At 38.5% G+C, this 15589-nt stretch overlaps 1 protein-coding gene across 2 annotated transcripts in view; it reads left to right on the top strand.

Annotated features, from left to right (window-relative positions):
• Positions 1 to 15589, top strand: part of crb1 (crumbs cell polarity complex component 1) — a 24421-nt gene extending 8832 nt beyond the window's left edge. The window contains exons 6-14 of one of the 2 annotated variants that reach the window (XM_042749276.1): positions 3450 to 4311; positions 4360 to 4376; positions 4652 to 5205; positions 5467 to 5632; positions 5903 to 6821; positions 8249 to 8293; positions 9176 to 9298; positions 9509 to 9635; positions 14933 to 15589. In XM_042749276.1, the coding sequence (XP_042605210.1) occupies positions 3450 to 4311; positions 4360 to 4376; positions 4652 to 5205; positions 5467 to 5632; positions 5903 to 6821; positions 8249 to 8293; positions 9176 to 9298; positions 9509 to 9635; positions 14933 to 15151 (3032 nt within the window). In that variant the 3' untranslated portion in view covers positions 15152 to 15589. Of the gene's footprint in view, positions 1 to 3449; positions 4377 to 4651; positions 5206 to 5466; positions 5633 to 5902; positions 6822 to 8248; positions 8294 to 9175; positions 9299 to 9508; positions 9636 to 14932 lie in introns of both variants that reach the window. The other variant, XM_019083518.2, reaches the window with a different exon arrangement.

Raw genomic sequence — 15589 nt, 5'->3', positions numbered from 1 at the left:
AAGAGTTAGGCTTATGCGTGAACCTCTCAGTCCATTCATTAGAAAGTGAAAGTAAAAAATGATGGTGCTTTCGGTATCTGACGCTGCATTAACGGCGCATATTCTCTCAGAGATGACGAAAGACGAATCTACTTCATTTGCTGATTGGTAGCCTATAGGCCTATTGCTAAATGTTTTAATTTTTTCCCTTAATATTTCTCTTGTGGTCCAAACATAGGCTAGTGGGAAAAATAAAATAAAATAAAAGAAAGAAAGAACCGTAGGCTAGGCTATTTTGTGTTAGACTGTTTTTTTTTTCTTTTCTTTTTTTTCTTTTTTTTTAATTTTTAAAAGTTCGTTGAGTGAAGTTTCAGTGCAGTTGTTCAGTTTGCAGTTAGTGAGTTATGAAATTATTTTGTTGTTGGATTAACTGTAGCCTAATATTAATTTAATAATAAATGTAACAAAATAATAATAATATGCCTAATAGGCTAATAAGAAGAACGTAACAGGCCTATGTTAATTAAAAATACCAAATTAGATATGTGTATAAAATTAGCATGGTAGTTAAAATAATAGGCCTACAAATTAGGAAACAGCTGCAGTTAATCGCCGGCATTAGTCACAACAATTATATATAAAAAAAATTATCAATAAATAAATAGTGAGGATGACTGGCAACAGCTGGTCTTAAATTCTTTAGACACCACACACCAGACTTCTGTCTTAAGACTTTGAACACCGACTGAAAATACTGACTGTGCTCAAATGTCATAATCGGCCTGACAGTAGTGTTTCCCGGCGTCACAGAATGAACCGGTGGAACTGAAAGTCTTACCGTTACTTGCATACTGATGGACGGGCTCTCTCCCCCTCGTCAGTGCAAATTTTTTTTTTATTATTATTATTATTATTTTTACAGAATTATGCATTGCTGCTGTTTTTCTAACGTTTTCTAACACAGCTGCAAATTACAGTCCAACTGAATGGGTGAATGGCTGTCAATCAAACTCATCAAGAATTATGCAAAAACACATTTTATTTATTTTAGTTATTTGAGATGTTATAATAGATCTCTAGTTGTGTTAAAATAGATTAAACAATAAATATTTAACAAATATTATATTCGTATAATAAACTGGGGATGGGGGGCCTTTCATCAGAGTGGGCGGGCCTTGTGCCCGTCAGGCCCTCCGCTGCTTACGCCCCTGACACAGAGGGGCCCTATCATACACCCGGCCCAATGCGACGCAAGGCGCATTTTCCCGTCCAGCGCCATGCAAATGCATTTGCGCCTATTTGTGCGCCCATGGGCGTGCTGGTCTAAAAAAGAGGTGTGTTCAGGTGCATTGCTATTTTAAGGAGCTGAAAATATACTGCGCCATAGACCAACTCAAACCTGGTATAAAGTCTGGCGCAATGTTTTTGTTATTTATAGAGCGCGTTAGTATAGGCGGGTCCACAACGTGCGTACATGCTGCTTATTAAACACAGGGACGCACAGCAGCACACAAACATGCCAAATATTAAAAATTAAAGGATTGCAATGCATACAAATTTTTTGTAGGCTAATTAAGTACAAACATGCCAAATTTTAATAATTGATGGTTATCGCATGTATCAGAATTAGGCTATCTATTTGCTCGCACACAAGCAGCTCCGTTTCATCTCGGAGACGTGTTCTGTCTTTGCGCTTTCCAAATTCCGCCGTGTGAATAGAAAATCCGTTATTGAAAGTTAGAGGATTGCTATTAATACGAATTTTTTGTAGGCTAATTAATGGTTTATTGCACGTGACGCCCAAAACACACCCATTACTCATTAAGAGAATAGGGACTACCCGTTTAGACCATGCGCCCGGGCGCACCAACCGTTTTTCCGTCGTTAAAATAGCAAAAGTGGATTTGGACACGCCCTGAGTGCACCTGTGCCATTCACTTTACACTTTGCGTTTAGATCGTTAAAATAGGGCCCAGAGTCTCCACGACATGGCAGCACGAACAACACTACAGCGAGAATCAAAGTTATGCCTTCTTTCTTTGCGTGAACATTTGGGCAGTGTTATGCAAATCTTCCCACACAGTGACGTAGACATGTGGGGGCGTGTTTTAGGAGGGCGTGGACAAGTCTTTACTTTTATAAAGAATATCTCTTGGGGTTTGAGACTTTAGTCTTTGCAACATTAGGGATCTTATCTACGCATGGAATGATTGTTTGTAGCAAGAAAGAAAGGAAGGATTGATTTCGCATCATATGACCCTTTTAAATAAAATAAAAAATAATAATTAAAAAATCACTTTAAAGGCTCTAAATCTTTAAAAATCAATAACCAATGGACAACTGAGTCAAAATCTGTTTTTAATGCCTGGTTAAATTCTTGGCAAAATGTTGCCCATAATGAGCATATAATAAGCATCATCAAGTCGTTGCAATTTTAAATCAGAACTGTCTTGGGATTCTGTCCGGTTTGCATAATCAAAACCAAATCATCCATTATACAACACATCTTTCAACACAAATTCACTCTATTGGTTCCTAGACTAAACAACTAAAAATATAACTTCAAAATGACTTTTAATTTTTAGATTATACAAAAGTGTCTGTCTCTCTGAACGTCAGGTTACCAACTCAAGACATGACTCAGAGGCGGAGGCTATAATTGGGCTTCGCCATTGTAAGATGCTCAGGTTGAATTAAGCTAATCCCCCGGGAGCTGGCTTTGATGGGGGCCTAGTGTTGCAGTCCACAGTTTTTCTTGAAGGAAGGAATGTACACTGACGGCTGTCTGTTAGGATGGCCTATTGCCATCAAAAAGCAATGTGAATGGTAGACGTCTAATGCCATGGAAATTGTAGTTTGGATTTGGAGTGTTCTGTTGCTCATTTCAGGTAAATTTTTACTTTTTTAAGATTTCACTTTGGTTGTGTGATCATTCTCAGTGTGAATTCAGTGGTGAAATAAGATGTGTTGGGGGAGGGGGGTGTTGTTAGGTAGTGAAAAGTCTTTCTAGTTCAACATACAATGAGCTTGCAATGACTTTAGGTCATCAGTGTAACGGTTTCCTTGTGATGCATTATACACAGCTCCTTAATGTTTTATCCAGGCATTTTAAACTTATTCAGTGACTAAATTCTCATTCAATTAAAATTTTAGGCACTTTTTGTAAGAATAAGAAAACTCGGTTGCCAGGCACACTTGAATGAAGTTGTTATGCAACCAGCTTTGCATATTTGTTGTCCTGAGGGATTATTGACTAAAACATGCCCATGTTATCCCTGGCATGAGCTACTTTTTAGTTACGGACACAAAAATGGCACAAATGCAGCAAACAGTTTTAAGGATAAACTCTCATAAAAACAATAAGAACTTGTTTTATAATTGCTGCGAGAAAAGTTCATTCTTGGGTAACAATCTTTGTTAAACATTTAATTGAAAGGAACTAAATTCCACTCTGGGCTCTCCCCTTTCAGGTGCCTTGTGCGAAGAAAATACCACTGCTTGTACCACCAATCCGTGTCATAATGGAGCCATATGCGAGGACTTCCTGGGCAGCTACAAGTGCATCTGCCTGTCTGAAAGCCAAGATGGAATTCTCTATGGTGGCCACAACTGTAGTGAGCCCCTGGTTGGTTGCGAGGGTCACGAGTGCCAGAACGGGGCAGCCTGCATGCCCTTCCTGAGCGAAGGTGTACATGGCTACAGTTGCATCTGTCAGCCTGGCTACACCGGCTCTTACTGCCAGTCGCCCACCGTATTCTCCTTCGAGACAACTGGAGGATTCCTGCACCTGCAGACCCCGCTGCTGGGTGCAGAAACATACTTTAATATCACGCTAAGCTTTCGCACGGTGCTGAAGAACACATTGCTCTTTCGGAGGGGCAGCGAAGGGGTCATACTCAGCCTGGAGCTGCAGGAGACTCACCTGCTTCTTGATCTTAGGAGTGACCCTCAGCCAAACGCAACCAGCTGGACTCTGACATTGCCTCAGGATGTATCTGATGGTGAATGGCACACTGTAGAGGCTGTGCTTGGAGAGGGTACCCTGCTGCTACAACTGGAGCCATGCCAGGATGGAGATAACTGTAGTGCAACAGCCCAAGTAGAGACCGGTGCCCTTGAGCTGGAGTCAGCCCTGCAAAGCACCTTTGTTGGAAGATCAAATGAGGGAGGGGGCTCTGGCTCATTCATAGGCTGCATGAGGGACTTGTTTGTGGACTCACAGCTGATGGTACCAGAGGACTGGTTGAGCAGCTCAGTGGTAAATGTCAAGCAAGGCTGCAGCCATCATGACCGATGCCTTTCTGGTCCATGCGAGAACCTTGGAAAGTGTGTTAACCTTTGGCTAGGTTACCAGTGCTTATGTCTACGACCATATGTGGGTCAAAACTGTGCTGAGGGTAAGAGTAACAAGGACTGACCTCCCATATAACATGACTACACTGGAAATATCCACTGTGGTGTTGTGAATGGCCTGTCTATTTTAGCACAATAGAGATACACCGTAGATGCTTCTACTGTAGACACGTTGATAGCCTTGCAATTAATGTAGAAGATCACAGGATAAACCTTGGGAGATGCTTTATGTTTCATCTAAAGGGCCAATTTGCAATAGTAAAACTAGAATAGTTCTAGAAACCCTTTAAGAGTTGTATGTCTTCTCTTTCTCATACAGAGTACGTTACTGCTAGATTTGGCCAGGAAGACTCCGCAAGCTATGCCATCTTCACCATCACCGACCAACTGGAATCAGATACGCTCTATCTGTCCATGTTCTTGCGTACACGGAAGGAGTCTGGTCTTTTGGTGCTGCTTGCCAACAGCACCACTGAGTACTTGAAGATGTGGCTGGAAAAGGGAAAACTCATGGTGCAAGTCAACAGCTTGAAGACTTTAATGGGTAAAAGTGTGGTTAATAATGGTGAGATCCATTTTGTCGGCATCACCATTAAGGAGGGTATGATGACTCTGCAGGAGTCAGATCATGAATTCAGAGCAACAGATGTTCAACCTGTTTCCCTTCAGCTTGAGGATGTGGTCTATGTTGGAGGACTGCTTAATGGGCAAGAGACATCTGCCTTTGGTGGTTATTTTAAAGGGTGCTTACAAGACTTGCAGCTCAATGAGAGGAAGCTAGAATTTTTCCCACTTGATGCTTCTGTGATGTCATACAGACCTGACCGCATGGTTGACGTTACCCCAGGCTGCACCAGTGATGACTCTTGCTCTGTAAGTTACTATGTTTCATGAGCCCTCAAAGTGTCAAGACCTCTCAAAGCTTTCCAAGCTACAAGCTATTTTTAATTCCAAACGCTTTATCTTACTATTTCTACATCTTTTCTCATTTTTAATAAAAAAATAAAAAATTATATATATATATTTCGTTTTCCATATATATATATATAATCTTTTCTCATTTTTAATAAAAAAATAAAAAATTATATATATATATATATATATATATATATATTTTTTGTCTTTCCATTCCAGAAAAATCCTTGCCAGAATGGTGGTATGTGCTCCTCTCTATGGGATGACTTCACATGCAACTGTCCTCCTAGCACAGAAGGGCAGCACTGTGAGGAGGTGAGATGGTGCGAATTCACCCCCTGCCCACCACAAGCAACATGCCGGACCCTCAACCAGAGCTATGAATGTGAGTATTTTAGAACATCTGAAATCAGAAGTATAAAACACAGTAGTCAAAAATCATTCAATATTGGTTTGAATACTAAGTCAAAATTAATGGTTGCATAATATAAAATGCAGTATTTTGGATTAATAACCTTCCAGATTTAAGTTGTAGACTAGGCTCAGGAAAGAGACTTGTTAAGAGCATCTAGCAGACTTTGACTAAGATAGTTTTGCAAATAAGTCTTAATCCCCGAAGTGTTACATAAACTATGTCTGCTTTTATTTTATGTAGGCATTTCAAATGTGACTTTTCAAGACAATACCACTCTTGTATACCATGGGAATGGGTTGATCTCCCGCCACCTGACCAGCATTGTTTTCAGTATCCGAACACGTAAACACAATGCAGCAGTGTTACATGCGGAGAGTGGGTCTGACTTTGTTACGGTATCCATTCAAGATGGCTTTCTGGTGTTAGAGCTTCTTAGTGGACCTTCTTCTTCATCATCTTTGTCACCGGTAACCCTACGCAGCCCAAGACCAGTGGCTGATGGAGAGTGGCATGCAGTAGAGCTGTTAATGGCCAGTCCTTGGGCTAACAACTCCCAGTGGATCATGGTCCCTCTTGATGAAAAGGACGAGCCTACTATATCTGACGCCATGACTGGAAATCTAGACTTCCTCCGAGAAGGCGTTGATATCCTTCTAGGAGGACTTGGCCCAGATTCTGACTGGAATCTGATTGGTTGTCTGAGTAATGTTGAGATTGGTGGTATTGTGCTTCCGTATTATGGACCTGCCGAGGTAAGATTCCCACGTACGCAGGAAGAAAAGTTCAATAAGGTATCGGAGGAACCTGTCCAAACTGGCTGTGTTGGTGAGGTGGTGTGTGAGCCCAACCCCTGCCTGCATGGGGGAATCTGTGACGATCGCTTCAACCTTTTCCAGTGCTTCTGTCAACCTGGCTGGGACGGTGATCACTGCGAACTGAATACAAACACCTGTGCCTCCAATCCCTGTCAACATGGACACTGTAGTGTGCAGGACCTTTCATACAGCTGCATGTGTGAGAGTGGCTACACCGGCACCAACTGTGAGGTGAAGGTGGACGTATGTGCCAGTCACAAGTGTGCTAATGGTGGGACCTGCTTGCGTGGATTCAGCAGCTATTCCTGCCTCTGTCCCGACAGGTTTACTGGGCCATATTGCAAGTGAGTCTATTCTAATTTGTGTCATGGAGTTGACTTGTTCATTACTACTATTGGTCATACTTGGGTTTAAGGATTTGTGCAAACCCCTAAATTAGGGTTCCTTAAATCTGCTCAAATCCTAATCAAACTGGTGGTAATTAATATGACCTTCATTAGCTTGCTCAATGGGCTGGACAACTTTGGTCCTGGAGTGCCACTGTCCTGCAGGGTTTAGCTCCAACCCTAATCAAACATACCTGAACAAGTCTTCAATATCACTAAAAAAGCTACAGGCACGTTTGTTTTATTAGGGTTTCGAGCTAAACTCTGCAGGACAGTGGCCCTCCAGGACTGAATTTGCCCAGCCCTGCTCTACAGGGTAGTGGCCCTCCAGTGCCAGATTTGTGAAATCCTGTCTTAACCCTAAGTATTAAACATGGGCTTGTAACTGGTTCCATTTTTACCCTGTTGTGATAGAAACATAAGTGATCCCTCAAAGTGTGCAGCTGCTTGTCAAAGCACTTGGACTTGGTGGGTTAGCGATTAAACAGTTTCAAATAATTGTTAGGCTTACCTTAAAAGAGGAACCTGAGGCATATCTAGGGACCAAAATAGCTTTGAGAAATGAAGGTGAGCTCCTCTGCCCTAGTAAGCTACCACCGAAACCACCATAGCATTGTGGTGGGTAATTTTGCGAAGAAAGAACTGCTTTCTTCAATGTAAGTGTCTAGTTGACTGAGTTGGTTTATGAGTTACCGTCTAACTTTAGCATATTTTGTGGAGGCTGTGTGCATCCAAAAATTCACAGATACGTCTGCAAGGAATAGTGTTTGTCCCTTCTGCAAAACATTGAACCAAGTCAAAAAGAGACTTGCCTTAGATATGAAATCAACCTAATGTTAAAAAGCCATAACTCAAGAAGCTACTCCACTTTTCAAAGAAAAGAGAATGCAAAACAGAACTTTAGACTTTGTACATGGAAACAGGCCACAAACCTCATACAATGATTCCCATCAAAATAAGAAAGCAACTTGAATGAATCAAGACCCCTAAGAGACTGATTTGTTATAAAGGTAATGCAAATCATATAATTGCTTTCATGGTGTTGTTTATGCTAGCGTGACTGCAGAGACGTGCCTGTTGCCATACGTGTCATTTAAAAGCAGTAATGGTAATAATAGTCTCTGTTGAGAGTGCCCATCCTCCAGTAGTTGTGTTAGGCCTTCAGGGTGGCATCTAAGGCAAGTCTGCAGCCATTTATCTCATAAACATGTTTTGTTGCCAGACTGCTTCATAGCACTCCTTTGAAACTGCCTTGCAGGCAGCCGGGAGACATAATAGATCTATCTTTTCCCCACTGCAGAGTTAGAGAGATCTTTGGTGTAAAGTTTTGCTGTTTAAAAAAAAGACTGACGCTTGCTGTTTGTTTGTCTCTTTCCTCACAACAGCACTCAGATTGAAGAGGCTCCGTGGTACGTAGTTGTCAGGAGCGTGTAAGTGCCGTTTTACTATTGACTTGTTTTTAGATTTATCCTCTTTTTTTATATATCCTTTCTTTATTTGTTCTCCCCTTCCAGCCTTGTACTTCCTTTTTTTTTACTATCGACCACCCTTTTCTTGCCGTCCTTGCTTTCCTCATTTCTTTCATTCACTTTATTTTTTCTTCCTTTATCTTTCCTGCTTTCATTTCCTTTTGATCTTTCTACCCCTTCTTTCTTGCCTTGCCTTCCTTCCCTCTTTACTACTTTCCTGCTATCCCTTGTTTCTTGCCTCTTTCCCAGCTTGATACCTTCCCTCCATCTTTTCTATCTTCCTGCTATATTTTCTATATTTTCATCCTTGCATTACTTCATTTTTTCTGTCTATATTCCTTCATTCTTGCATTTCTTTTTTCTTCTCTTTTTTTCTTTCATTCCCCCTCGCTCTTTTATTTTCTCTCCATATCTTTCTTTCCCTTTCTTTCTTTCTTTCTATTTCCTTCCTTCATTCCTTTCCTTTTATTCTTTCTTTATTTCTTTTCCTAGAATCCTTTATTTCACATAGTCTCTGTAAAGTAAAAGAAATCCACAATTCAAACTCTTTATTTGTCATATCATATCTTTGTCCATACAGAATAACAATAGCAGATTCTTCATATTAGCTGTATGTTAATCCCTACATAAGGCGTCGTTTTATTGTATTCTCTTTGTCTTGTGGTCAGAGGTCCATTCACATGCTAATGGCATTATTCTAATAGTGGGCTAATCCTCTTTTGTGCGGGACAAAGCAGCGGGGGGTTGTAGGTAGTAGCCCCTTACATGGCTCTCAAGAGGAGAGGATGGATTCTTCATCATCTGTTATGTTTCTTTCTTTCCCATCATCCTCCCCATCCCCAGACCGCCCAAGCTCCCGGTGTCCATCTGTGGTGATGAACAGCAGAACTACACATGTTTCAATGGGGGGAACTGTTCTGACACCAACATGATGTGTGACTGCCTCCCTGGGTTTTCGGGTCACTGGTGATTATTCCTTCTTTATTATAATTCTTTCTTTGTTCACAAGTTCTCATATGTTAATGAATTTCCAGGGTAGTAATTATGCCATACTATTAACCAGTTTTAGAATGCATGGAATATTCATATTTAGATCTAGATATTAACAATAACAGTAGCCGTAATATTTAAGTTATTCATAATAAGGTTTGTTTTCACTATATATTTATTACTTAGGTGTGAACTAGATCTTGATGAATGTAGATCCAACCCTTGCTTGAATGGTGGCTACTGCCAGGACATGGTCAACAAGTTCCAGTGTGTCTGTGAAATGACCTTCGCCGGCGAGACCTGCGAAGTCGACGTAAGCGACATTCACTTTTACATGGCCGCTTTGTTTTGGCAAAACCTCTTCCAATTTCTCTCCTACCTCATTCTTCGCTCAGACGATGAACCAGAGGTAGACTGGGTTTATTAAGCTGGAATGGAATACCGACTCAAAAAAATGTCGCTTCAGAACTGTTATGCAGTGCCGTGAAAAGGTTTTTGCCCTCTTCCTGATTTTTTATATTTTTATTTTTTGCATATTTGTCACGCAAAATATTCTGATTAAACAAATTTTAATATTACACAAAGATAATGCAAGTAAATATAAAATGCACAAAAATTGGAGTAATTTTTGTAGGTTGGCTACTCCTGGGAAGGTTCACCACTGTTCCAAGTTTTCTCCATTGGTGGATAATGGCTCTGACCGTAGTTAGAAATGGCTTTATAACCCTTTCCAGACTGATACATGTTAACTATTTTGTTTCTCATCTGTTCTTGAATTTCTTTAGATCACAGGGTGATCTGAATCTTTTAAGTGTGACAAATATGTAAAAAATAAAATAAAAAACAGGAAGGGGGCAAAAACCTTTTCACGGCACTCTATACAGTATAAGCCTGTAGATATTTGAAATTAATATTTATTTAAGTGTAATTCAAGTATTTATCAATTAAGTGAATGTATTTGCAAATATGAATACCACAGACAGTATTATGTGTTGGTTTGGGAAAACCATGTGCAAGGGCTCCAGTATTTAGGTGACATATCAGTGAAACCGCTTAGTGCCTTAAGATGACCTGGTTTTTATAAATGAGACTGTGTCTAATCCAAAGGTTCTTTTTTACTGTACTTAATGCAGTTCAAGTCAGAATCATAGACTGATTTTCAGGGAAAATAATTTTGAGACTACTTTGTATACTTTTTAAATTTAGCCTTTCATAGAGTTTGTACAGTTGTAATTTAATAAATAACAATTATTAAATTCATATTACATGATTTATACTTCTAATAATGATTATGAAATCAAGATTGGCATTAAATTCAAATGATTTTACTGAAATTACTGAATTGCATTTTAATACAACCAAATGTTGTGTATTAGTTTAGCATTTTTGCAGTATCGCAAATAATTTGATTACTTTTAAATTCCATTCCATAATTCATAATTCCAAGCATCCTTGGAAATAAAGTGTTCTTTCAACACATAAAACCAAAGTTTATTTATTATATAAAACAAATGTAGTTTGATTTTAAAAAGCATTAGCATTCATTTTCAACCCAACCCAAAAATGATTTCTCACAGAATAGATTTAGTTTTTTCTGTTTAGGGAAGAATACCATTAAATGTTTCATTTCATCTGTCATTTGTGTGTCATTTCATTTCATGATTGTCCTTTCCATTTTCAGAACTGATATATATTCATCAATATCACAGTATTGATCAGCTCATTTTGTATCTTTACTACTCCTCTGTAATTCTTTCTATATATTTTAAGCCATCAATGTCACAGTAGTTTATAGTGTTCATCTGTCTGTTAATGTCTGTTAGCGTTCATGACCAGATTGTGTACATTGTGTCTCTCACATTCTGTCTTTAGATGACTGTCTTCAAATAAAACATTTCTCTCCATCCCATCCATCATCAATCTGTTGTTTGTCCTTTGTCGGTTTTGTTTAGCTGTCTCTCTTCTGTCTTTACACATCCAGAGACTGTGCCAGTGGCACAACATGCAGGTTTTGAAGAATGTTGCCACAGATTTTGATAGACAGAGCCACTGAACTAGGGGCGGCAAACACATCAAAGACACAACGGCACTGTAAAACTTATGGCAGGTGTGTTGAGTCAGCAACTTGTGTGTAATCCTGACACCACTGGATGTTGAGACCACGCAAAAGTGTGTACTGTGCAAGTTTGAAACAAGTTTTTTCCAGATGTAACTTACAGTATTTCAGTTGCTTTGACAGCTTTACTCAGAGTTAAGGGTACATTGGATACACTGATGATTGTTGGGGAATCGCATCGATTTGGTTTACAGTTCACACTAAATGGAATTAGATGCTACTAATACTATTTCAGTTCTTTAACTGCTTGGTTTCTTTTACCATTATGTTTTACAAAATTATCTTTTTATTTTATTTGAGAATAATACTCTTGCTTGATGGTTACCACTTGATGGTTTACCCAATGCTCAGGCCCTAAAAAAAAAAAAAAACTTTTACTTAAAAAAGGGATTGACATCCAATTGACATTCAGTTTTTTCTTGGCAAGTATTTCAATAAACTAGCCAAATGATATGTGATTGAGTTGAATATATGATATCAGAATGCTTAACGTTATTGTGACTGAATGTGCTGAAAAGCCCGGATAAGTTTAATCTCCTCAAGATGTCCTTATATTCATCTTGTGAGCAGTGTGCAAGTTAAAGATAGCCACATTCCACTCTTTTAATCCTGCCTAACAGGACAGAGGAGGATGAGAGGATCTTATCTCATGCTAAGACACGTTACAGTGTCACTATCTGAGCTTTGGGGTTTTCTTAAGGACCTCACTAAATCAAAATAAGACTTTTGTGACTTTTAGTTCATGTCTGTTAGTTTAGAAGCTATCTATATGCTAGGGGTGGGTGATGTGACTTAGATCGTAAAATATGAGTATTTTTATTTCACGGTAATGATATATAACACTATTTAGTTATTTTTGCTTTAAATAAGGTCTTTATGATATCTTTTTTTTTTTTTTGATACCATAGAAATTTCTGAATTTTTGTCACCAGTGTGTATATATATATATATATATATATATATATATATATATATTTATATATATATACACGCACACACACACACACACACACACACACACACACACACTAAAACAACAACAACAAAACTTAAGCTCACTGAAGACAAGTAAACAGTCAGTGATTAAATAATAATAAGAAACTATTTATAAGCAATAGGACAAAAAACTACATTAGAACAAATGTATAAAATGTATAAAACACTGCATATTCTTCACTGTGTGAATTAAACATTTCTTCTTATTAAAGTTACAAAGTGATTTAGACAAGAGCAGTGGGAGATTTTCTCTTTTTTGTTGTTTGATTAACACGAATGAGGAATATTAGACTGCTGTCACTTTAAGAGCTGCCCAGATCTAATGTTACGCATGTGTATTCTATCTCAGCTGTCTGTTGTTTTCACTTAAGAACTAAATTACTGCTTTGAAATAGATACTTGCAAAAATGAGCATATTGACACATACAAGTGTATACGTGTGTAAATAACTCAATTCTCAACGTCCAAATTTACGAGCAATTTCCAAGTTAAAATTGTTTTAAAGTAAATCCAACACCATTTTTTCCCCAGTGTACATAGTTATAGTGTCGCTTCTCCACTATTTAGATAGATAGATAGATAGATAGATAGATAGATAGATAGATAGAATATGTCAACTTGGAAGAAACAATTGTATTGTCACAAAAATTAAATGTCCCTGTAGTGTTGTATCTGATGTATCAGGTGTTAGTGAAGGTATATAAAAAAAACGGTATTAGCTGCAAACTGGTTCATAGGATAACTTTATCTAGGTTATTATAAATTATTGAAAAATATTTCAAACAGTTCTATTACTAATGCAATACGTTTAAAAAAACCTTAAAAATAGATCATTTATGCAGAGGCAATGCGACAGGGAAGCAAGCGCAGCTCTTGAGGGCTAGTGTTTTTTTGACTGCTGAAGCATAAATGTGTCTCAGTGTGAGGAATCTGTGGGTCTGTGGTTCTGCTCCACGTCTGCAGAGAAAGTTTGTGTCTTCAGAGTGACAGAATAGTGCTTGGCCAGCAGAAAGGCGCAGCGGTGTTCTGTGTGAAATGCAACTCAGCAGTGCATCGCTGCAGGTCTGAGAAACGAGGGGGAAATATATCGGGAGAAGCTTATCGCAGTGACAGGGTCGTTTGTCTGCTGGAAAGTCTGACTGCCTCTCTCTTTCCAGCTTTCTCTCACACACATAAAACATCGCCTTCAGAGCAGGTGATGAGCTCAGCTCAGAGTTTCTGTGGCCATGAGCTTCTTGCCTGTCTCTCCTGCTTCAACAGATGGAGCAGAGTGTTGGATGGTAGATGATCTAATTTTGATCCTGAAGATCAGTCCATTTACTCTGCAGTATAAAGTGTGTGAGAAGCAGCATTTGGTGGTGTATACTGATTCTTGAATCTTGGCACTGTACAATTATTTTGTATGTACTAAAATAAAACCGTTTATATATTTATAAAAAATAAATCACTATTATTGATATAACTCATTTGATTACATTGTTAAGCCCGTAGGTGGCGACAGGTGACTGTATATTTGTTTGAATTATGAATTGTTTAGTCAAACGATTTGTTCAAAAACATTGATTCAATCAGAAACAAAACAAGTGATTCATTGGATAAGTTAGTCAGCAGATTTGTTCAAAAGTGCTGATTGATTCAGAAACAAAAGAATATGAGTGAGTCGTTGAATAACTCCTTTGATTGCTTAGTGCAATATTCAGACACATTCAGGAACAAAACAAGCAAGTTAGTTAATGAATTATTCAGTCAACAGATTTGCTCAGAAACACTGATTGATTTCGGGAACCAAAAAATGATGAGTGATTCATGAAATAATTAATTCAACTGATCTGTTCAAAGATTCACTTTTTTTAACAGTGACTGATTCAGGAGCAAAACAAAAAGTGAGTAGTTCAATCATTCAATCAACTGATTCGCTTAAAATGCTGTTTTCAGGAACGAAACAAGTGACTAATTTTAATCTAATTTTGAGTTATTGAATCATTCAGTCAACTGATTTATAAAAAAAAAAAAAAAAAAATAACCTGATTCAATCAGGAACTAAATGAGTGAGTCAAAACATTCACATATTTAAGAAAGTATGAGCCACTGAATAATTCAGGCAACAGATTTATTCAAAAAATAGGCTAAAAATAGCTGTATAGGCTAAAAAGTAGAATGTTTTTGTTAGTAAAAGGCTTAATCCAAGCGTCAAGTTTGACTGAGGTGAAAATGTCTAGAGGTGGCAGATGGAGGGGGCAGAATGGGATGTTAGGAGCAGATGCCTGTGCCAATCAATCTGAACAGAGTAGCTCACCTTATGAATACTTTCCAGCCGCTGACATAGACTGAGCCAAGAGAATCTCAATGATTGTATATGGAACGTATTATACAACTTTATTACATTGCCAAGCATCAAATTTAAGTGTATAAATTGCAATACCATACGTCTGCTCTTTATTTTATTTAAAATATGACTGTCCTCATTTTTTTATATTTACCGTCTTCCTTTCCTCCAGCTGAGTGCAGAGAACGTGTCGTCTGACCTGTTGCTGTCCATCAGCCTGGTGTCTGTGGCTCTGTTGTTGGTTCTTTTTGGTGTGGCCACAGCTTTAGTCATCACGCTGAACCGACGGGCCACACGAGGCACCTACAGCCCCAGTCGACAGGAGAAGGAAGGTTCAAGAGTGGAGATGTGGAACATTGTGCAGCCTCCACCAATGGAGAGACTCATCTGAGCCAATCAACCAACGCTCAGTCAGTCATGTTGTTCATGGCTTGTTGGTTTTACAAGAATTTTTCATTCATTGATCATGTGGCAGCTATGGTCTGCTAGATATAAGTGTTATAAATGATCATTTTGGTTGGACAATCTCCCATTTATAACATAATGTGATGAACACCTATTATTGGTATATAAACCTCCGAAGAGCTTTAGGATTCATTGATTGGTAAATTGTAAAGCGCTCTTAATAACAGGTGCGTCAAGACAATGCTGCTCAACAATCACAGCTAATCAGAAGATATTTAATATCTGGTCAGGACTTATCAAGGTCATATGTGACCCTGGGCCACAAAACCAGTCTTAAGTCGCTGAGGTATATTTTTAGCAATAGCCAAAAAAACATTGTATGGGTCAAAATTACAGATTTTTCTTTTATGCCAAAAATCATTAG

Source organism: Cyprinus carpio, chromosome B22, assembly GCF_018340385.1.
Source record: "Cyprinus carpio isolate SPL01 chromosome B22, ASM1834038v1, whole genome shotgun sequence".
Lineage (NCBI taxonomy): Eukaryota > Metazoa > Chordata > Actinopteri > Cypriniformes > Cyprinidae > Cyprinus > Cyprinus carpio.
This window is presented reverse-complemented; position numbering and strand designations above follow the sequence as displayed.